Raw genomic sequence first — 22,585 nt, 5'->3', positions numbered from 1 at the left:
TACTGTGACTGATTTTTCTCCTGATTGTGGGTCACATTTTCCTGCTTTTTGGTATATCCAGTGTTTTTGAGCATTTAGATTTTATTGTCCTCCCTCACAGAATGCTAAAGTTTAACTGCCAGTAAGTTATTTACTATCATCTAGCTCATTTTGAAGCTTTTCTCTCTTTTTCTAAACATTATTGAGGAAGATCTAAAATCTCTTTATTTGAGAACGTGTTTACCCTTAATGCCAAAGCACATCCTGCTCCAGTTCGCTCTTGAGTATTCAGTGAGGTCTCTCTGCTCTGGCTGGACAGAGCTAGAATGCCTCCCTGTGGTTCCTTCAGAGCTAGGATTGGACAACTTAGTGGAACGTTCTTATTTGTAAATGTCTTGGTGCTACGCTGTCTTGTTTGGTCCTCACCATGGGTTAGTAGGGTAGGTAGTAAAGTTTTGTCTTACAGGTGAAGGTAGCGGGGCCCACCAAAGCTGGTTTTGTGACGTGCTGACAGCTGATACCGCTGGGGCTTGAGCCCAGATCTCTGACTTAGTACAAGCAGACCCTTTAACTCTGAGAACAGAGCAGTTCTTCAGTTAGGAGGCTCACATTTTGCGTGTGTAATATATCTTAAATCAAGAGGATGTATTGTCAGGTAGAAATACATGGGATCGTTTTTCTTCTGGAAACGCTGCCACAGAAGTAGCTGTGATGTGTCTAAGATCACGGTGTCTTCTAGTCAAGGATGCATGGGTCCCCAGCGCCCACTTGGCACGCAGTTTGAGGAGGGTGTGCGTGCACTTGGCCCAGGAACGCGGCGGCTTCAGAGAGTGAAGCACACGCTCCTGAGAGCCCGCGCCTCTGCTCTCTCCCCAGGTACTTCATGCACGGCGTGTGTCGGGAAGGAAGCCAGTGCCTGTTCTCGCACGACCTGGCCAACAGCAAGCCGTCCACCGTCTGCAGATACTACCAGAAGGGCTGCTGCGCCTACGGGACGCGTTGCAGGCAAGAGCGCGTCTGCGCCGGCTGTCCCCTGAGCCGGCTGCGCGCGGGGCTCTAAACCCTACATCTGCAGCTTGGGTCTTGATGAGGGGAGAACTTCAAAAGGAGTATGCAAAAATAATTTGGAAACCTCAAACTTAGTGCCCTAAAAACAACTATAATTTTCCACAAGTCACTTTAAGGCCCATTCTTATGAGTCTGTAATTACAAATTTGCATTCACAGTATACCCAAGATTTTACGTCTTGCCTTTTTTTGTTTAATAACATGTCATAAGCTCTTCCCAGTGCTGCTACTGTTATGCACTAACTGTAATATTATAATTGTCCATAATGTTGATGTACCGTCATTTAACTGTTCCTATATTAGCTACTTTTAGAGACTTGAGTAGCTTCCAGCTTTTTGTTGTGAGTGCCCATGCAGAGACATTTATGTGCGCATAGAATCTTCGTTTGTAACCGACATCTGTAGGCAAGTTCTGTACCTTTTGGACAGGAGCACATTTCAAAGCCTTCCCTGTGCGGTCACAGTGAGCGGCTGCTCTGCTTCCGGGACCGTGGCGCGCCCCCTGTCCCTCCCTCTGCTCCCTGGACGCAGACACTTGGCCCACCCTGCTCTCCTCCCTCCAGTGGGCGCCCCCAGGAGTCCAGGAAACAGCCAGCATCTCCTGGCAGGTCAGGCTCCGTGTGGTCTGGGCAGCACGTCCGTCCCACTCAAGTTCCACACGGGCACTTAGTGGGAGTAATAGACAGCAGTGGACCACCCACTCTGAGTGGCCAGGCAGTTCTTACTAATTGATAAGAGTTTTATCGATTAAAATACAGGAGAAGTTTGTCTCCCTGTCCACGTCCTCAGATGGAGCAGAAGGGGAGACGCTGCGGGTCTGGGGCGGGCGGGAGGCTGTGCGTGTGGGGTGTCCTGATGCCTCTGCCGTGCGTTCTGTGCAGGTATGATCACACGAGGCCCTCTGCTGCGGCTGGTGGGGCCATGGGCAGCGTGCCCCACGGGGTGCCCTCCCCGGGTTTCCACAGCCCTCGCCCTCCTTCTGAACTCACCGCATCAATCGTGAGAACTAACCTACATGAGCCCGGGAAACGTGAAAAGAGGACGTTGGTGCTGAGAGACCGAAGTGAGTGAGCACGGCCCTCCGTCCCCCCTCTGAGCAGCACCCTGTGTTCTAGGTCTTCCCTGCCAGGGGGCTCCTCACCGCCTACCCAGAGCCAGCCTGAGAGTGGCCTCCTTTGGCTGCAGGGCGCTCTGGCCACACGCCTGGCCTCGTGCCCGAGGTGGGGCAGAGCCCGGGTCTGCGGGCAGAGCCCGAAAGGGACGCTGTTGGCACCGCGTGCTGTCACCGCGTGGGGTGCTGGCCCAGCTCTGAGAGGCCACAGGCTGCTCATCGCAAAGCTCCGCTTTTCGATGAAGCGCATGTTTCACTGTTTCTCGTCTGTGTCAGTTCATGGTCTTAGTTCTCACGCTGAGCCAGTTGCACTTTCAGAAATAAAACAGCCCGTTGGGGTTTGGGGAGTGGTCTGTGCCCTGGAACAGGGTTTGCCTGGGTCGGAGACTACAAATTGTAGTTGTTTTTATTGGCTGGTTCTCACCAGGTGAAGGAGTTTCTACTTCTGGAAATTGTTCAGCATAAGATAGGCAGATACCCTACCAAGCAAACAGCAGGTCCATCCCATAGATACCCGCTCTGAGGAGGTTAGGAGCGTGTGCTGGGGCGACGGCAGCTCCTGTGTGACAGGTGGATGGTGGCTAAGCAGCCAGCAGTCTGCCCCAGATCTTTAGTCTCCTCACCGTAAAGTGACTGGTGAAAAGGCAGTCTCTGTAATTCCGTTGACATCATTCCGGATTCCATTTGACTTTTTCTTCTTTTTTTTTAAGTGTAACTGGTCCATATGTTGACATTTCAATACTTGCCGTTTTTAAAAAGCAACTTTCACATTCTTTTATATAAATATATCACTGTCTGCTTTGCTATTTCCCTATGTTGCCAATTATGGCTTTTTGGTTTTTATTACAATTCTAAGTAATATCACTCTGATCATTTTTCTCCTCTGGCCTTTTGTTTTTTTCCATACATTCCCAAAGTCAGGGTTAATTTGTCAGGTTTTGACTGATGGCTTCCCAGAAAGGCTGGGCCCGTGTTCACGGGTCTGTGTGCTGTATCTTCTCTTCAGATCTCTCCGGCATGGCTGAAGACAAGACCTGCCCGGGCGTGGGGAGTAGTCCCGGGGGCTGTAGTGATGTGCAGAGCAGCCCCGAGCTGAAGCCACACTCCTACCTGGACGCCATCAGGAGCGGCCTGGACGACCTGGAGGCCAGCAGCTCCTACAGCGGCGGGCAGCAGCTGTGCCCCTACGCGGCCGCCGGGGAGTGCCGCTTTGGGGACGCGTGTGTCTACCTGCACGGGGACGTGTGCGAGATCTGTAGATTACGCGTCCTGCACCCCTTCGACCCAGAGCAGAGGAAAGCTCACGAGAAGGTACAGTGCCCGGCTTTGCATGATCGCGTCTGAAGGAGCGGGAAGCGCACCAAGTCACGAAATCCTTGGCAGCTCTGTCCACGTCTTTCTGCCAGTAATACCTGCATCCTGGGCCTGGGCAGCCAGACCGAGCCCCGGAGAGTTTGAGGAGCCTGGTGCTGGAATGGACCGGGCAGGGCCGGAGGCTCCAGTGTCTTACGGAGGCCTCTGCTCAGCACAGGCTGTGGGGTGGTCTGCACCCCCGCCGTCTCCAGGGGGTGTGGCGGTGAACACCGATTAGGGCTGCCCTCCTCCCCAAGGACGCGGTGCCCGGTGTCACGTGGGTTCACTCCTGTGTGCGTCCACTGTGCCAGGGCCTAGGCTGCACACCCTTCACGTTGACTCTGGTGCCTGGTACGTGGTGCCGCACCGGGACATGTTCACCTGCTTCCTGAGTGGAGGGCTGCGTCCAGTAACTGCTTCTCCTGGGAGGAAGTGATGCTGCTGACCCCTGCCCCTGGCCTGTCAGCCCGACATTTTAGGTTGAGAAATGTTCACCACGTCTGGTGTTGGTGTGGGGAAGGGCAGTGCCCAAGGGGCCAGGAGACCAGGGTCCCCTTCCTGGCAACCTCTGTGACCCCACGTTGGCCCTGTAACCTTCTCGGGCCTCTGACCTCGGGTTTAGATTGGAGGTGACCCTGGAGCAGTGTGGCGGGCAGGGGCCGAGCCAGTGGCGACCTGAGAGCGCATCGTGTCCCGGAGGCAGGCCCTGCCTCGGCAGCCTCAGTCCCCCGTCCGAGCTGGGCCGCGTGGGCGCCAGCTGCTCCCGGCTCGCGCCTCTCCCCGCTCCCGGACCTCAGGCTTCCCCCCTCCCCCGTACCTCAGGTTTGCATGTCAACATTTGAACATGAGATGGAGAAGGCCTTCGCCTTCCAGGCGAGCCAGGACAAAGTCTGCAGCATCTGCATGGAGGTGATCCTGGAGAAGGCGTCGGCCTCGGAGCGGAGGTTCGGGATCCTTTCCAGCTGCAACCACACGTACTGCTTGTCCTGCATCCGGCAGTGGCGGTGCGCCAAGCAGTTTGAGAACCCCATCATCAAGTAAGTGCAGCCGGGGTGAGCTGTAGACGCTGGGAGGAGGTTTGACCCGGGACCTTCTTCCATCCGCTCTGAAGCCTTCCCTTGTCCTCCAGGCTGCAGGGCCTTGAGCAGGTTGCAGAACCCCTGAACCCAGATGCCTTCTTTTAAATGTGGGTGTCAGTTCCTGCAGGCATCTGAGGTGTCGGGGGGACCCTCAGCAGGCACCCCTGTGCGAGAAGGCCCACTGGACTCCGGGGCTCACAGTCATTGGTGGTCCCCTCTTAGGACAGTTGCCGATTTTTTTCCCATCTGTTAAATAGGGGTCATTTGAACCCTAAATGAAGTAGTGCATGTAACACATCTCACATGGCGTCTGATACTGGAAGTTCCTCAGTGAGCCAGCAGAGGGCTTTGTCCCCAAGCCTTACTGAGAGAGAACTCACATGTAACAACATGGGAGTCTTAACTTCCTTGGCGGGGAGGGAGAAGAGCTCACTGTCAGTGAGGAGTCACCACATGTTGTGTAGCGTGAGAACGTCACACGTTAAGTCGTCATTCTCTCAGTGACCCCGTGACCATCGCCCTCGTTTTGTGTAGGGAAACTCGGCGTGGCAAGGTCGGGTGACTTGCCTGAAGGCACACATCTGTGTGGGGAGGTAGCAGCTTTGCTGAGATAAAACATACAGTTCAGAGGGTTTTTATTATTTTCAGAGCAGTTCAGCTGTCAGTACAGTCTAATTTTAGGACATTTTCATCATCTTAAAAACAAAATCTCTGCTTTGAGTCACTGCCTACTCCTCCTTCCAGCCCCTGGCAGCTACTTTGTTGTTCAGTCGCTCAGTTGTGTCCGCCTCTTGGCAACTCCATGGACGGCAGCGCGCCAGGCTTCCCTGTCCTTCACCATTTCCCAGAACTTAGTCGGACTCATGTCCTTTGAGTCGGTGGTGCCATCCAGCCGTCTCATCCTCATCGTCCCCTTCTCCTGCCTTTGCTCTTTCCCAGCATCAGGGTCTTTTCCAGTGAGTCCATTCATTGCATCAGGGGGCCAGAGTACTGGAGCTTCAGCATCAGTCCTTCCAGTGAACGTTCAGGGCTGATTTCAGTCAGTAAATCAGTGTCTCTTTGAGATTGCTTGTTCTGGACACATGAAGTGGAATCATACAATAAGCAGGCCTTTCTCCTTGGCTTCTTAACTCAGCATGTTTTCAGAGGTCACCTATATTGTAGCATGAATCAACATACTGTTCCCTGTAGTGACTGAGTAACATTCCATTATATGCCTAGACCACATTTTGTTTATGTGTTCATCAGTTGATGAACATCTGGGTTGTTTTCATCTTTTGGGTTGTTTAGCTGGTGTGCTTGTGAATATTTGTGTATTTGTTTGCCTGCTTATTTTCAGTACTTCTGGGTATACACTTAGGAGTGCAGTTGCTGAGCATATGGAAACTCTGTGTTTAACGTTTTGAGGACCTGCCAGACTGCTATCCAAAGTGGCTGAACCAGGGACGTCCCTGGTGATCCCGTGGTGAACAACCCCCCTTGCAGTGCAAGGGATGCGGGTTCAGTCCCTCCTCAGGGAGCTGAGATCCCATATGCCTCGGAACACCCCACGGCTCCCCACCCCATGCGCCACCAGAGTCCGTGTGCCGCAGCTAAGACCAACACAGCCAAATAAAATGCCCCAAAGCTCTTAGTCTGTTAAAAAAGTGGGTGAACCATTCTACATCCCCAGGGTCTTTCCTGATAGCTCAGTTGGTAAAGAATCGCCTGCAATGCAGGAGACCCCAGTTCAATCCCTGGGTCGGGAAGATCCACTGGAGAAGGGATAGGCTACCCACCCCAGTATTCTTGGGCTTCCCTTGTGGCTCAGCTGGTAAAGAATCTGCCTGCAGTGCGGGAGACCTGGGTTCGATCCCTGGGTTGGGACGATGCTCTGGAGAATGGAAAGGCTGCCCACTCCAGTATTCTGGCCTGGAGAATTCCAGGGACTGTATAGTCCATGGGGTCACAGAGAGTCGGACATGACTGAGCGACTTTCACTTTCAGCAACGTAGGAGGATTCCAGTTTCTCCACATTCTTGCCCACACTTATTTTGAAATTGTCTTTTGATTTCTGATGTTAGCCATCCTAGCAGGTGTGAAGTGATACCTTAGTATGGTTTTAATTTGCATTTCCCTGATAACCAATGGTACTAAACATCGTTTTCTGTGCTTATTGGCCATTGTGGAGAAATGCCTACTCAAATCCTTTCCCCATTTTAAAATTAGGCTGTTCTTTTACTGTTGAACATGTTTTAACTGTAAATTAGGCTTAGAGGAGTGTGTCTGTGCTTTTTAGAATTCAGAGGTGAGTGGCACCGGGCTGGTCACACACTTGCACACGAGGTTTGGTGGTGGAGTGGGCACAGGGTTTGTGACTGAGTCTCTCCCTCCCTAACCCGCTTCTCGTTGCAGGTCTTGTCCGGAGTGCCGCGTGATATCAGAGTTTGTAATTCCAAGTGTGTACTGGGTAGAAGATCAGAACAAAAAGAACGAGCTGATTGAAGCTTTCAAACAAGGGATGGGGTAAGTGCTGTGACCGCGGTGTGTGCGGCCGCCCTGTGGGGGCCTCAGGCCACTCGGTGTCTGCTCTCTCTCAGGCAGCGGGCCGGGCTCTGAGGGCGCGGAGATGAGCACAGCCGGGGTGAAGTGGGCTTGCATTTCGGTTCTTAGCTGAGCGGTGTGCCCCTGAAATCCTGCTTGTAATGCTGAGGTAGACCTGTCATGCCGGATGATTGATTCAGCACGAGACAGTGAGGATGGCGGTGAGGATCTATATGACAGACTTGTTCTAGTTGCTGGGGATACGGCTGTAAACAAATGACAGACAGCCCAGCCCACGCACTGTTCACATTGCACTAAATGAAGTAAACAAATGAGGTAAACAAGAAAGGATTTATTAGACGGTGGGACTAAGGAGAGAAGTAATCCTGGGAATGGGGACAGGAAATGAGGGGCTTGCGGCATCCGTGTTGGAGCCTGCAGAACCTCAGCAAAGCAAGCAGAGACCTCGAGGAGGTGAGGCAGTGACCATGTCCATGTGGTTGAGAAGGACATCCGAGGGAGGGGCCGGCCACTGCAGAGAAAGACTGCAGCCAGAGCGTGTCTGCCGTGCTGGGAGCAGCAGGGCGGAGGTGGGTGAGAAGGGAGGGTGGGCCACATCGTGTGGGGCTGGGGGCACTGGGTAGACCCCACTTTTATTCTGGTTGAGGTGGGCAGCCGTTGTAGGATTTTGACCAGAGGAGTGACATGACCTGATGTATATTTTGAAGGGATCACTGTGACTGAACCACTGCGAATATATTGAAAGAGAAGACAGGGGAAATGGGGAGACCAGTCAGCCTGTTACAACAAGCCAGGCGAGATACAGCAGGGGGGCCGGGCCGGGAGGCGTGGAGGTTTCTGGAACAGATCTGGACTCCCCATCTGTTGGGGAGAATCAGGATGAGTTTGCCGGTGCACTGCAGACGGTGGAGAGCTGAGAAGTCAGGTTTCACTCTCACTTCCAGCGTCACCACTCTCCAGTTTGTGGCTGCGCGTCTGTCCGTGTTGGCCAGTTTCTACCAGTTTTTGTGAAATCTGTTGAGGATTCAGCACTGGGAAGCGAGGCAACACAGCGCCGCCGACTGACCGATGGATGCACCAGTGGGCTGTCGCTGGCAGACTGGAGAGGAGAGTCCAGACGGTCGGTCCTGACCGCGCTCGTGTGTTGTCTGGTGGTCTGGACTGAACTGAAGAGCTGGCTGTGCTTCATGCGGTCTGTGTCGTGAGGATGGAATCTGAACCGTGTTGCGGGGGCACCAGTGACGGTTTCCAGAAGCGTGGGGGTTTGTTTCCATGGCTGCTGGAGCACTGGAACGTTACCCAGACTGTGTGGCTGGAGACAGCAGACAGCGCTCCACCGTTTGCAGGCTGGAAGCCCAGAGCCAGGTGTGGCAGGCTTGCCTGCCCGGGGCTCCGAAGGAGACTTGGTCCCAGACCCTTCTCACGACTTCGGGTGGTTGCACCCCTCTGCCTCCGCCTCCTCCCCTGCTTCTCCCCCTTCTGGCTCCTGTGAGGCTCTCTTGTGAGACGCCCCCCCCATTAACCCAGGACGAGCCCCTCTCAAGATCCCTCCAGAGGAGGTCCGGGTCCCGGAAACCGGGGATGAGGATGTGCCCACGATGCATCTCACTGGACATGGCTTCTCAGCCTGTTTCGGATGCTGTAACAAAACAGCACAGACCGGGAGACTTAAAAACAACAGGTGTGTTTACTGTTGCAGTTCTGGAGGCCGGGAAGTCTGAGATCAGCGAGCCGCACGATCAGGTTCTGGTGAGGGCCACACCCCGACCGTGTCTTCATGTGCTGGGAGGGTGAAGGAGCTCGCGGGGTCCCCCTGCAGGAGCGCCGCTCCCCTTGCTGAGGGCCCGCCTCATGACTCCATCACCTGTCTGCTGATCTCGTCCAGCTGGACGTGAGGGTTGCAGGGAATTAACCCATTCAGACGTGGCCCGTGATGGCTGAAATGCACGCACACCGCCACCAGAGCAGGCCTGCCTGTTTGAGCGCTGATCTCCTCCTCTGTTGGAGGACACCGCTACTGTTCACAACTGAGAGCTCCTCTGAAATTTTTTTTTAGAATTCCATTTTAACTGACATCTTTTAGGTTGTCTTTTTTCTTCACTGGTTTTTTTTTCCTTGGGATTACAATGTATTCCTAATTTTTCAGGCAGTTAATACTCCTGCTGCCATACATGAAATGCATGCAGTTGCCTCTTGATTAGCATCTTTGTGCTGCAGATGAAATACATATGCATTATGTTTACATACATAAGGCTACACAAGTGGAGATACAACTTTTAAAACTCAGCCTGACTGAGGTGTAATCGGCAGCTGCAGTTGGTTGTTCAGTCACTAAGTTGTCTCCAGCTCTTTGCAACACCATGTACTACAGCATGCCGGGCAGGCTTCCCTGATCATCACTGTCTGAAGCTTGCTCAAGTTCACGTCCATTGAGTCGCTGATAACATCGAACCATCTCATCCTCTGTTGTCCCCTTCTCCTGCCTTCAGTCTTTCCCAGCATCAGGGTCATTTCCAGTGCGTCAGTTCTTCACATCAGGTGGCCAAATCATTGGAGGTTCAGCTTCAGCATCAGTCCTTCCAGTGAATAGGGAAATAATGATTTCCTTTAGGATTGACTAGTAGGAACTCTTTGCTGTCCAAGGGACCCTTAAGAGTCTTCTCCAGCACAGTTCGAAAGCATCAGCTCTTTGGTGCTCAGCCTTCTTTATGGTCCAACTCCCACATCCGTCCATGACTACTGGAAAAATCACAGCTTTGAGTATACAGACCTTTGTTGGTAAAGTGATGTCTCTGCTTTTTAATAGACTGTTTAGGTTTGTTATAGTTTTTCTTTCAAGGAGCAAGAAGTGTCTTTTAATTTCTTGATTACAGTCACAATCTGGAGTGATTTTTGGAGACAGGAAAATAAAGTCTGTCACCATTTCCATTTTTTCTGCATCTGTTTGCCCTGAGGTAATGGGACTGGAAGCCATGATCTTAGTTTTTTGATGTTGAGTTTTAAGCCAGTTTTTCCACTGTCCTCTTTTTACCCTCATCAAGAGACTCTTTAGTTCCTCTTCACTTTCTGCTAGTAGGGTGGTATCATCTGCATAATATCAAATTATTGATATTTCTGCCGACAAGCTTATGATTCATCCAGCCTGGCATTTTTCACAGTGTACTCTGCATGTAAGTTAAATAAGCAGGGTGACAGTATACAGCCTTGACGTTCTTCCCAATTTGGAACCAGTCTGTTGTTCCATGTCCAGTTCTGTTTTTGACCTGCATACAGGTTTCTCAAGAGGCAGGTCAGGTGGTCTGGTATTCCCATCTCTTTCAGAATTTTCCACAGTTTGTAGTGATCTCCACAGTAAAAAAGCTTTAAGGTAGTCAGTGAAGCAGAAGTAGATGGTTTTCTGGAATTCATTTGTTTTTTCCTACGATCCAAGAGATGTTGGCAATTTGATCTCTGCTTCCTCTGCCTTTTCTAAAACCAGCTTGAACATCTGGTAGCTCACAGTTCACGTATTGCTGAAGCCTGGCTTGGAGAATTTTGAGCATTAACTTTAACTAGCGTGTGAGATGAGTGCAATTGTGCGGTAGTTTGAGCATTCTTTGGCATGGCCTTTCTTTGGGACTGGAATGAAAACTGACCTCTTCCAGTCCTGTGGCCACTGCTGAGTTTTCCAAATTTGCTGGCATATGGAGTACAGCACGTTCACAGCAGCATCTTTTAGGATTTGAAATAGCTCAACTGGAATTCCATCACCTCCACTAGCTTTGTTCGTAGTGATGCTTCCTAAGGCCCATTTGACTTCACATTTCAGGATGTTTGGCTCTAGTTGAGTGATCACACCATCGTGATTATCTGGATCGTGAAGATCTTTTTTGTACAGTTCTTCTGTGTATTCCTGCCACCTCTTCTTAATATCTTCTGCTTCTGTTAGGTCCATACCATTTCTGTCCTTTATTGAGCCCATCTTTGCATGAAATGTTCCCTTGGTATCTCTAATTTTCTTGAAGAGATCTCTAGTCTTTCCCAATTCTATTGTTTTCTTCTGATCATTTCTTTGCACTGATCACTGAGAAAGGCTTTCTTATCTCTCCTGGCTATTCTTTGGAACTCTGCATTCAGATGGGAATATCTTTCCTTTTCTCCTTTGCCTTTAGCTTCTCTTCTTGTCTCAGCTATTTGTAAGGCCTCCTCAGACAGCCATTTGCCTTTTGGCATTTCTTATTTTGGGGGATGGTCTTGATCCCTGCCTCCTGTACAGTGTCCCAAACCTCCATCCATAGTTCTTCAGGCACTCTGTCTATCAGATATAATCCCTTGAATCTGTTTATCATTTACACTGTATAATCGTAAGGGATTTGATTTAGGACATACCTGAATGTTCTAATGGTTTCCTCTACTTTCTTCAAGTTAGGTCTGAATTTGGCAATAGGTTCATGGTCTGAGCCACAGTCAGCTCCTGGTCCTGTTTTTGCTGACTGTGTTTAGCGTCTCCATCTCTGGTTGCAAGGAGTGTAATGAGTCTGGCTTTGGTGACGTCCATGTGCAGAGTCCGCTGTCTGAGCAGCAGTCGCCATTGTGCGCTGCAGTGTGCTCCGCACACTCACTGTTCTACGTTAAACGCTCACTCGTCCTGTGGGTGAGGGTTTGTCGCCTTTCACCACCTCTCCTGTTTTTCAGCACTCAGTTCCTGGCAGCCAGTTTCTCCTCCGTTTCTGTTTGTGTGACTTTGGCCCTGAGAGCCCGGCATGTGTGTGAGTCTTCCCTATCTGACCTCACTTAGCGCGACGCCTCCAGGACAGTCCAGCCGTCTCGCGCGGCGGGGCTTCCTTGTCTCCCGGATCGCGTCTCTTACGGTCCGCCTGGTGGCCCGGGGGTTCCCAGGTGGCACTGTTAGTAAAAATAACACCTGCCGATACAGGAGATACAGGAGACGCACGTTCGGTCCCTGGGTGGGGAAGATCCCCCAGAGGAGGGCATGGCAAGCCAGTCCAGTATTCTTGCCTGGAGAATCCCACAGACAGAGGAGTCTGGCGGGCAGGAGTCCTACGGTCGAGAAGATTCTGACACGGCTGCGACAGCTGAGCACGCGTGCAAAGTGCTGAGCGGTAAAAAAGCTGCTTCCAGTGCGGCAAACACCAGTGCAGTCCAGGGATCGGGAGTGTATACTGGAGAAGGAAATGGAAACCCACTCAGATCTTGCGTACAAAATTCAATGCACAGGGAAGACAGGTGGGCAATAATGCATGCGGTCACAAAGACTTAAGACAAAACGCAGGAACAGAGCTCAAAGACAGGCGGTATTTACATTCCCCAAATCTGTGTAAAGGGGCCCGAACACACCGTATTTTAAGTTGTTGGTACAGACACAAGACGGCAGCATTCCTGCATTTTCTGTTCTGGTTGCTAGAGCAGCGAGAGGCTAGAGAAGGTCCGGGTGCTAGGTGAGAGTGGGGTGTGCCAGAGGACACAGCCAGGGACTTGCGTCTCCTTCCCGCCTCCCCGTTGGCCTCACGCCCCAGCAGGCAGATCTCAACCGCTGGAAAACCGCTGGGCTGAGGGTGCTGTCCCGGCAGGGAGGGGCTTCTCATGGAGAGCGGGAAGAAGTCTGGCCCCAGGACGCTGGCAGACGCGGTGCCTTTTCGGAGCCCTTGCTGACTGGAGGGTGCGCCGACCTTGGGCCCTCCCGGCTCTGCAGAATGTGGTCCCCGCCGTGCGGGGCCCAGCGCTGTCGTGGGCGGGCTCATCCTGACCAGCTCCTGTAGCTCCCTCCGTGTCCAGCGTCGGGACCCAAGACTACTCAGGCTTCAGGGGTGGGACACAGCCGGGCGCCAGAGCCCTCGGGGAGTGTCGCTGGCCTTGCTTTTACCTTCAGTTTGTGGTTTCCTTTGGAATAGGGTTCCTTTTCTGTGTTGTTTCTCCTGGGTGTCCAGCCACTTGATTGACTTATGTATGCACATAAATATGCGTGTGTGTGTGTGTGTATGCACATACACATATATTTTTGTTTCACTTAGTGCCTTAGTTTATTGCAGAGTGGGGTCTAGACTTGGCCGTGCTGGACAGTGTCTTTCTGGACCATCTGCTCTGCATGCGTGTGTTCACGTCATCAGGCCCTCCCGCCCGCCGTGCCGGCAGCATGTTTTCGTCGGCGGCGCTCAGGCTGTGCCGTGGGCCTGGCGGCCAGTTGTTTGTGCCGCGGGCTCAGTTGTCTTGTGTTTTAGAGCCCACCTATGACCAACAGCGTATGTATTTTCCAGAATGCCTGCATCTAAGGTCTTTCACCCTGTATGCCAAGTCCAGGGCTGTCCAGGCTGCTGGAAAAGGCCTCGCTTCCTCCTTGCTTTGTGGCTGAGCAGCCCCTTCTGTACAGGACCCCACCTCCCGAGCCCTGATGGCCTGCCCCAGACACTGCTCTGCGGCACGTGTCACTCTCGGCCCTCTGGCCGTGTGACTCAGAAGGGCCCGTGACCGGGGTAGCACGGTGTGGTGACAGGAGACGTCCCCAAGGCGGCAGCGGGCCTGCATCTCCTCCGGAGCCTGGCGCCCGGCGTGTTCCAGGCGGCGGGGGAGCTGGGCTGGAGGAGCGCGCAGGGGCTGGTGTTTCGTGCCTGCTTCCCGCTGGCCCTTCACAGAACTGGGGTGAGGTCTTTCTGGGGAGCTGTGTATACGGGTGCACGGTGATCTGCCGTGGCGGCGGGGGGCCACTCTGGGAAGAGGAAGGGAACCCACCACCAGGACCCTTGCAGACCGGAGGACTTTCCAGTACTCCTTACAGCCCACAGGGCGCTCTGAGCTTTGGGTTCACTCGGCTTGCTTGAGTTGTAGGCATGGCCCTCCTGGGTCTGTATAGACCGTGATCCCATCCTGAATGACCGAGGGTGTTGAAGAATTAGTAAAAGGTGACTCACGACTTTGTTCTGTTTTGCTGTAGGTCCCTAGGATATTTTTCTCCAGGACCTGATGGGAGTCCTGTGTGCGAAAGTTAATGTACTTGAGGTGTCTCTTGAAACATCTTTATTGAAATACATCAGTTGGTTACGTTTAAGCTACCAATTTTATGCTAATCACGGAACTATCTTGACATCAGCAGTCTATGTGACTTGCTTCTCTGAAGTGTCATTGTATTTTATACCATGCTTTCTTCTCAAAACTTTTCTCTGTCTTTTCCATTTTTCTTTCTCAATATGTTAAATATTGGTCTTCCCTTGTAGCTCAGTTGGTACAGAATCTGCCTGCAATGCAGGAGACCCAGGTTCAATCCATGGGTCAGGAAGATCCCCTGGAGAGGGGCATGGTTACCCACTCCAGTATTCTTGCCCGGAGAATCCCTGGACAGAAGAGCCTGGCGGGCTGTGGGGTCGGAAGAGTCAGATGCAACTTAGCAACTAAACCAACCAACCAACACATACTTTAGGATCTTACTAGCGCTATTTCAATCAACTAATTAAGCAGAGTTGCCCAGTCTACCTAATAGGTTTTTAACGTAAAGTGTAAGACAAAACAGTAAAGTAATATTTTATCTTACATGAAAAATATTTAATTGCTAATGCAAAGCAAAAGAATGAGTATTTAACTTTCTCCAACAGAAATAAGGGGGCCATTGTGTTCACATGTGTAGAACATGTGAAGCGATTTATGGAAATGGAAAACTTTTGGTAGTATGGATAATGTAAACCTGTATCATCCCAAAGTGGTTAGCTTCCATTTTAAAGGTGAGAAGACAGAACTGTCTGCTGGGTACTTATGACATAGCAGACAGTGCTCTATGTGGGATATTACTCACTTAACCAAGTAAGGTGCTCTTCTGCTAGCAAATAAAGCCTCCTGAAGTTTGGAGGAACACTGGCAGTATCAAGAGGCAGGCAGACTTGTAATAGAAGCCAGGCATTTGGATAATTTACAAACTTCATATTCAAATGATATTCAGCTAATCATATTCAAACCAGTGGAAGGCCATGGTGCAAGTAACTCTAACAGGTAGTCCAGAACTTTTTACCTGGCTTTTAGCACATAGATCATATATGTTTTGTCTGCATTAGCATCAATTTTAGAATATTACTCAGCACACACTGAACAGCTTCCAGTGTCTGACCTCAGAATTACTGCAGGAGGTCAGCATGGTCTTCCTAAGTCAACAGGAACTTACACCGTTACCTGTTAGATCTTATCCTCAGAGGCCATATAACTCGGCTCAGGGAAATTTATAAAACAGAAAATAATCTCAGACCGTCTTCCAATTAAGGGCTAAATATTGTGACACAGACCGAAAATGCTAGAGGCTTTTATTCTCACATGTAAGTATTACTGTTAGGAACTGATAACATATTTTTTTTGTAAGTGATAAACTTTTTTATACTGCCCACTCAGGTTCTTTTTCTCCCCCCACCCCGTCTTTCCCTCTCTCTGTTCATCTTCTTGAACGTCTTTAAGCAGCAGCTGCTTTGAAATGCTTGTTATCTTGAAGTTAGCCTCTTGTGTCTTTTCTTGTTAAGAAGGGTCACTTTTTACTGATTCTTACGTGTATCATTTTATATTGTTAGCACCCAGAATGGTGGGGAATGACAAAGAGCCAATGACAAATCTTTCCTTACCTCCAATAGTGGATTTCCACCAACATTGTCTTTACCTTCTTCAAGCCACAAAGACATGGCTTTTCCACTGAGTTTTAGCCCCCTTGCCGAGGTATTTGACTGGGACCTGCTCTAGGTTGAGCACTATTATTTCTTAAAAAGGTAACTCAACCTCTTACCATTCCATTCTTCTAGGTGTCTATAATCCCTTGAAAAACGCTGCTTTTGTTCATTCTTTAGCGCCTTCAGGTCTTTTTATCATATCTGTATTTCTAGTTTATCTGCAGAAATGGTACTAAGAGCAAAACTAGTTCCTTTAAGTTACTAAAGGCTTGAGATCTTGTTTTACTGTTTTTTTACTTCCTGTGGTGTCCCGTGTGTCCCCCAGAGGGCAGGAGCAGCCGGGCAGAGGGGTCCCGCCTGTCGAAAGCTCTGCTGCAGCTGGCTGAGAAAACCCTGGTGTAGCCGTTGGGCTTCAGGGCCTTGCTTTCTGTTGCAGTGTTTCTGTGCACTGCACAAATTGAGCTGTGGGCCCAGCCCCTTCAAGCTAAACGCCAGTGTGGGAGAGCTGGCTAAGAAACCTGATGGGAAGTTAAGGACAGGTATGACACAGGTTTCCTGGTGACAATGTCAGAAGAGCAGAATGGGGTAGGCACCTCGAGCCCTGTGTGTGAGGGGTCGCGGGGGCAGGTGGAATGGTAGGGGTGCACATCTGGTCTGGGGAGCAGTCCCTCGGGTTAAAGAAATGTGGGAAATGTGGGGTTTACAGCAACCCAGACACAGCCTCAGCCTGACCGGGGTCTTTAGGAAAAGGACGGCAGGGCACAGTGGTCACGGCCCTGTCCCTACCGGCTCCCCAGGTTCCGCCCTCCTCACCCAGCACACCAGGGGCCGCCCCCGAGGGGCGCCCCAAATGCTTCGGCAGTGCGTGAAGCGAGAGGAGGGTCGCCCGGGGGGGTGCTCTGTAGACAGCGGTCCTTGGTGGCCAGATAGGGCTGGGGAAAAATCATCCTGGGGTGGGGACTCGAGGACAGTGTCTAGAACCTGACAAGTAAAAAGCCAGTGTCCCAGAGACCCCAGTAAGAACCCTCAGAAGCTCGGGAACAGGGGCCACAGCCCTCTGCCGGCCTCCACGGCCCGTCTCCCATGTGGGTCAGACCTGTGGGGAGCTGGGCTCCAGCTGTCCTCATCCTCTGCATCTGTCTGCTGGGGTCGGCCTGCGTCTTTCCATCTTCTCCAGACACCTTGCGGCTTCTTGGGCACCTCTTCATCTTGGGATAACTTTGGACCACATATAAGCCAGATTTCATTTTCGCAAGGAATGTGAATTGTCTGGTTTTGAGTTTCAGGAGCAGGGATTTTTGAGAGAGATCTGTAGCTAGAAACTGAAGACGGGGGCAAGTTTAACTTTCAGACTACGTTTTGTAGACAAACACTGTTCTGAGCAGGGGTCTGTGGCACAGAGTGAAGAAGCCCTGCTCTGGAGGGTGGGACCAAGGGAAAATTGGAATGAGACCCGTAAGGCAGCGGCCGAGGTCCAGGCTCCTGTGGTCACCTTGACATCACTGCTGGCCGGGAGGACGGGGAGCTTGCCCGGGTGGAGCCAGTGCTGGGACTCCGGGTGGAGACGAATCAGCTGGGCCGGAGGTGTGGTCAGGCCTGCTGCCCCGGAGGCCACCAGGGCTCCCCGTGTGCGTTGAGACTCCGCACCGTGGTGCACCACCGTCCAGCGTGGAGATCGGCTTCCAGCATCTCTCAGCCTCCCTGTCACCACCTCTGATGGGAGGCTGACCCTGCTCCGGCAGAGATGGCGAGGAGTGGTTCATCTACACCCAGGTTTTGACATTATCCTCTTCTGTTTTCAGGAAAAAAGCTTGTAAATACTTTGAGCAAGGCAAAGGGACCTGTCCATTTGGAGGCAAATGCCTTTACCGTCACGCTTACCCTGACGGGCGGCTGGCAGAGCCTGAGAAACCACGGAAACAGCTCAGCTCCGAAGGCACCGTGCGGGTGAGGACTTTGTGGGCACTGGCCCCAGGGGAGCCAACAATCTCAGCCACTCTGCTTGCGTGTTGCTCTTAGCAGTAACCAGGTGTGTCTGCTGGCTGTCTTTGCAGTTCTTTAACTCCGTGCGGCTCTGGGATTTCATTGAAAGCAGAGAGAGCCGGCACGCCCCCAGCACTGACGACGTGGACATGACGGAGCTCGGGGACCTCTTCATGCACCTGTCCGGGGTGGAGCCGTCCGAGACCTGAAGAGCCGCCGCGCCCTCCTCGGGGGCTCTGCGGCCAAGCCTCCTGCCGCCGGGGGCGCCGAGCTGCATCCAGGGTGGCCCGGGGCGGCGGGGGCCGGAGTCGGTGGGGCTGCACTCCTCTGGGTCTCAGCCACTCGTTATTACAGCCGTGGGAAGAGTGAAGGATATAAAATAACCTAGCAGTAGATGGGGTTCTGCGTCTCTAGTTGCTATTGTAGGGGACCCGGCCTGGCCCTGTCTGTGGCTCGGGCTCCACGGACAGCCAGCGTGTGGCGCCCCCGCAGCAGCAGGCACGCTGAGGGGAGACCCCTTTGGGGGTCAGAGGGCTCCGGCGTGGCGAGCACCCCAGCACCTGGCTAGGTGCAGAACAGCGTGGGTGCCGCACACCTTCCTTCCCTGGCACGCAGCTTGCCTTAGGCTTCTCCAGTGCCCCCAGGCAGGGCAAGGGCATTGTGGCTGATGTTCCTCTGAGGGGGGCTCCTGAAGCAGCAGGGGGCAGAGCAGATACTGCCCCCCGTGTAGGGTTTGTTTGAGGGTCACCAGGCAGATGACAGCCTTGCCCGGATGCCCCAGGGACACGCCCCTGGCTGTTACCTGCCGACTTGTGACCCAAGGGTCCCTGTGCGCACTCTCCTCTGTAAACTGGCTTTGATTTGAAGTGTCATACAAATTTAACAGCACCTAAGAACAGTTTCTAGTTCTGACCCAGCAGTGGTCCTGAGAAAAACCAAATACAAGTTTCTCATCAGTTGTGATTTTAAGAGCTTAAAATACTATCAATCCCAACTCACTCCAAGCCTGAATTATCTATTTTTATAGACATCTGTAGATACCAGATATTTTATAAAATGTATTAAAGTATGGGTAGAAGAAAGTCTACTCTTTACCTGAGTTTAGAGTGCTTTTTTGCATAATTCCTTTACAGTTATCTCTTTAGTGGAGGGTGAACAGAGGCTGGATTCCATTCACTCTGGCAGAGACTCTGGCCCATTTCCCGCTTTTGGAGTTCTGCTCCGGAAGGCTGAACAAACAGAATTCGATCTGTGAGCTCACGATTTACTTTCAGAGGAGGAAACAGCCATTAAACCTACATTTAATTTATTTTATTAAAATAACATAATTGAATAACTGTATTTTGTCAGGCGCATAAAAACAAAATTAAACCCAAATTATCAAGAAAACCTGTGTTCCTGGCTTCCTTGCACACGATGTGATGCAGAGACAAGGCTGGCCAGGCCCCGCCCCACGGGGGCCGCTCCTGGAAGACGACTCGGCAGGCTGAGGACTGCTCCCCGGGGCGGGGAGGCCCAGCGCCTCTGGTCACCAAGCCCAGCGCTGGAGCCCGTCAGGAAAAGGACGTGTCCCCGAGTCAAGTCCCTAGTACCAAAGCGGGCTCGTCCAGGCTGCCGCGGTTCCAACAGCCCTGGGCCGTTCGGTGCATTATGTGCAAAACTACCTGTTTGCCGCCACACCAGGTATCTGCAGAGAAGTCCTTCTGTGATAGAGTCCCTCCTAGAAGCTGACTTAGAGAATCCACACGTCCCACGTCACGGCTGGTTTGCCTGCCACCTTCATTTCCCCTCTGAGCATGTTTGTTGCCCCAAAGACACTCCTGCAGCTGACAGCTGGGCCCAGTGTGTGACCATCAACAGCCACGGGTACGGCTGGAGGAGGTTGGCTCATGAGCTCGGGGGCCGCCGGGGGAGCAGGGCAAAGCAGCTGGAGAATGGCTTCCTCCTCCCGGGACAGAAAGGGCAGAAAAGGCAACGTGAAGTTAAGGCCCTGTTGAGTGGTGTAGAAGGTCCTTAGCAGCAGCTTCTCGGAAGACCAGCTCCGTCCCCACAGAAAGGGAACAGATGGTGGTGCCTGCTAACCACCCTTCCCGCCAGCAGCCCAGGCGCGGGGCCACTAGAAGACGGGCAGCCGAGGGGACGTGGTCAGCGTGCAGGCGTTGATGTCCTCGGTGTGGGCTGCCCGGTGCAAGGAGGGCTCCGAGGCACTCCGGTTGATCTTGGGCAGAGAGTGCTGGAGCAGCTCGATGGAAGAGAGGATCTGAAAGAGGCACCAGGGTGGTCTCAGGGGGCGCGCCAGGTGTCCCTGCAGCAGCTTCCCCTCGGGCCTCGAACCCTTCCCACCCCACGCACGGCGTGTGCAGGGCACGCGTCCGGCCGCTCCGCATCACTAGACCCGCTCTAACCCACTCGAGCGCCCAGAGCCAGCCTTACCTGGGGAAAGAGAGGCCTCTCTTCCTTCACTTTCTTCACGCAGTCGGCTACCAGCCTCTTCATGGCTTTGGGGCAGTTCTTGTAGAGCTTGCTGAGGTCTGGGGAGGCGTAGCCGCGGCCCACCATGAAGATGATCTGGGGAGAGAGCGGGGGAGGGAGGGCGGTGAGCACAGCGCCTCCAACCCTGTGCTGGGAGGCGGCCTGCCCTCCCAGAGCCAGTGGATGGGCGCCAGGGACCCACCTGGTCACGGTTGTTGATGTGGGAGTAGGGGAGCTCCCCCGTCATGAGCTCGTACAGGACGATGCCGTAGGAGTAGACGTCGGACTGGAAGCTGAACGGGTTGTTGTCCTGCATCCGGATCACCTCTGGGGCCTACGGGACCAAATGCGCCCGTCACTGTCTGGAGCCGGGCTGCCCCGGGGCTGGGTGTGCCCGTACTGTCCTCAGAAAGCCCCGCGGCGGCTCATCCCCAAAGGCTCCCACGCTCAGCATCCATGAGCTCAGGGCCCGACGGGAACCCAGCTCCACGCCGCGCTGTGCCGCCAGCTCCCTCCAGGGAGCCCAGGAGCTGCCCGTTCGCACCCGGCCCCCCACCCGCCCGGGGCGCCGAGCCGCCTCACCATCCACAGGATGGAGCCGGTGGGCTGCTCGACCTGCTGAGAACCACTCCAGCGCGACTTCACCGTGGCCAATCCAAAATCGCCGATTTTCACCGTCAGGCCTTCATGGAGAAATATATCTCAATGCTCGTTAAGGACACTAGTTTAGAAGGATGGTCCTGCTCCTCCTGAAAAGCTGCCCCAAGTTCTCCCTGGCACCTCCTTCTCGGCCTTTCCTGCACTGGACCTGCAACGCTTTGGGGGGGGGGGGGGGGGCGCAAGGGACCAGAGCGAGGGGCCTGGCCAGCCCTGCCCTCCCCACAGCCTGCAGGGCCTCAGGCCCCAAGACTGTGAGCATGGCCCGCGGCCTGCGCCCCGCCCTCCCATGACCAAGGGAAACCCCACAGTCCTGAGTGCTATCTGCCTCCAGACGTTTCCCGCGAGAACAGGTACCATGGTGACTTCAAAATCACAGCCAAACTTGCCTCCGTCCCGGGTAAAGTAGTCAGGCGGTTTAAGGCCGACGTGTGCCATCTGCCAGTGCCCAGTAATTCATACCTGCTTAGAATCTGCTGTCTGCTTTCGTGGTATGATGTGTCGGCCTCCAAACCCACCACTAACAGGTATTTCCTGCCTCAGACACATGCCCCAAGTAGGTAACATCCCAAATTCCAACCCGTCACAACTGCTGTGCCTCGCACTGGCCAGGAGGCAAAGCTGGGCTATAAAGCCCACTCCTCTGAGAGGCTGGCGGGGGGCGGGGGGGGGGGGGGAGGCAGGTGCACCCTTGTCTACCTCACGCCTACAGCGTGAAGACTGCTTTTATCCACTTCCCTTCTGCAAAAGCACATTAAAGCCTAGAAAAGGGTTGATTCCAACGGTAGTCTATAAGGAAACCATTTCTGTACATTCAAGAAAGACAAATTCAAGTAATAATTTTAAAAATCTTACAACTTTCGGCTTGCATCTACTTTCTGACCTGATATAATCCACAAACCAGAAATAAACATGAGAGACAAAAGGCCCATTCCCCCAAGTTAAATTTAGTAATAAACAGCATTCTAAATTAGGCCTGTTTCAAGCATAACCAAAACAAGTATCTCAACTTTGGTGGAACTCTTTCCAAAGTCACTTTTGCTGAGGTAAACTTTAAAAGTCTTCTAAACTTAGAACTGAGCAGTCTGATGAAACCACCACCAAAGGATACTGTTGGATTTCATGTCTCTGTGGATGATGTTCTTTGCATGCAAATAGCTGTGAAGGGAAAATAAATCTATTAAAACCAGTTTGAGAGACATTGGTAAAAAGCAGCTTCCTTTAAATTACATCAAAGAAGCAAACCACTTGGAAGGCCTGACTCCTAGATGAGGAGTTAGAGGGTTGGCCAAAATGTTAGTTCAGTTATTTATTTGGTTGCATCTTACAGAAAAGCCTAACTGAACTTTTTGGCCCCCCTAGTGCATTCGGGAACTGGTCCTGCAGTGGTTCAGCGTGCTCCCCATTAGGACTTAGACCTGAAAGTGAGGCTACAGCACAAACGGAGGGTCGTCTTTTATCATCAGTTTTATTCAAAAGGGAATTCTGACAACCCAGATGTCCATCAGCTGATACACAAGTAAAACCGTATCTGTACAACGGGCTGTCCTTCCACAGAAAGGACTGCAGCACTGAGACGCTGCAACATACACACACGCCTCAGAAACGCCACGGCGAAGAGGCAAGACCGACACGTCCATCTCATTAATCTTGAAAATGTTCTACAATTAGACAGTGGTAAGTGGCTGCACAACTCTGAATATGCTAAAC

The 22,585-nt window shown here is 52.5% G+C and overlaps 2 protein-coding genes across 2 annotated transcripts in view; one reads left to right on the top strand and one right to left on the bottom strand.

Moving 5' to 3' along the window:
* The window catches only part of MKRN2 (makorin ring finger protein 2), a 37,921-nt gene extending 18,786 nt beyond the window's left edge, over positions 1–19,135 (top strand). Inside the window, exons 2-8 of the mRNA XM_061128904.1 lie at positions 856–984; positions 1,928–2,109; positions 3,164–3,468; positions 4,333–4,547; positions 6,984–7,094; positions 17,566–17,710; positions 17,818–19,135. Coding sequence (XP_060984887.1) covers positions 856–984; positions 1,928–2,109; positions 3,164–3,468; positions 4,333–4,547; positions 6,984–7,094; positions 17,566–17,710; positions 17,818–17,955 — 1,225 coding nt within the window. The 3' untranslated portion in view covers positions 17,956–19,135. The remainder of the gene's footprint in view (positions 1–855; positions 985–1,927; positions 2,110–3,163; positions 3,469–4,332; positions 4,548–6,983; positions 7,095–17,565; positions 17,711–17,817) is intronic.
* The window catches only part of RAF1 (Raf-1 proto-oncogene, serine/threonine kinase), a 72,001-nt gene continuing 68,458 nt past the window's right edge, over positions 19,043–22,585 (bottom strand). Inside the window, exons 13-17 of the mRNA XM_061128903.1 lie at positions 21,987–22,033; positions 20,801–20,919; positions 20,421–20,552; positions 20,180–20,314; positions 19,043–20,006 (exon numbers count right to left, since the gene is read on the bottom strand). Of these exons, the coding sequence (XP_060984886.1) occupies positions 19,863–20,006; positions 20,180–20,314; positions 20,421–20,552; positions 20,801–20,919; positions 21,987–22,033 (577 nt within the window). The 3' untranslated portion in view covers positions 19,043–19,862. The remainder of the gene's footprint in view (positions 20,007–20,179; positions 20,315–20,420; positions 20,553–20,800; positions 20,920–21,986; positions 22,034–22,585) is intronic.

The sequence above is a fragment of the Dama dama genome, chromosome 24 (genome assembly GCF_033118175.1).
Source record: "Dama dama isolate Ldn47 chromosome 24, ASM3311817v1, whole genome shotgun sequence".
In the NCBI taxonomy this organism is placed as follows: domain Eukaryota; kingdom Metazoa; phylum Chordata; class Mammalia; order Artiodactyla; family Cervidae; genus Dama; species Dama dama.
The sequence above is the reverse complement of the archived record's forward strand: the minus strand, read 5'-3'. Positions and strand labels throughout refer to the sequence as shown.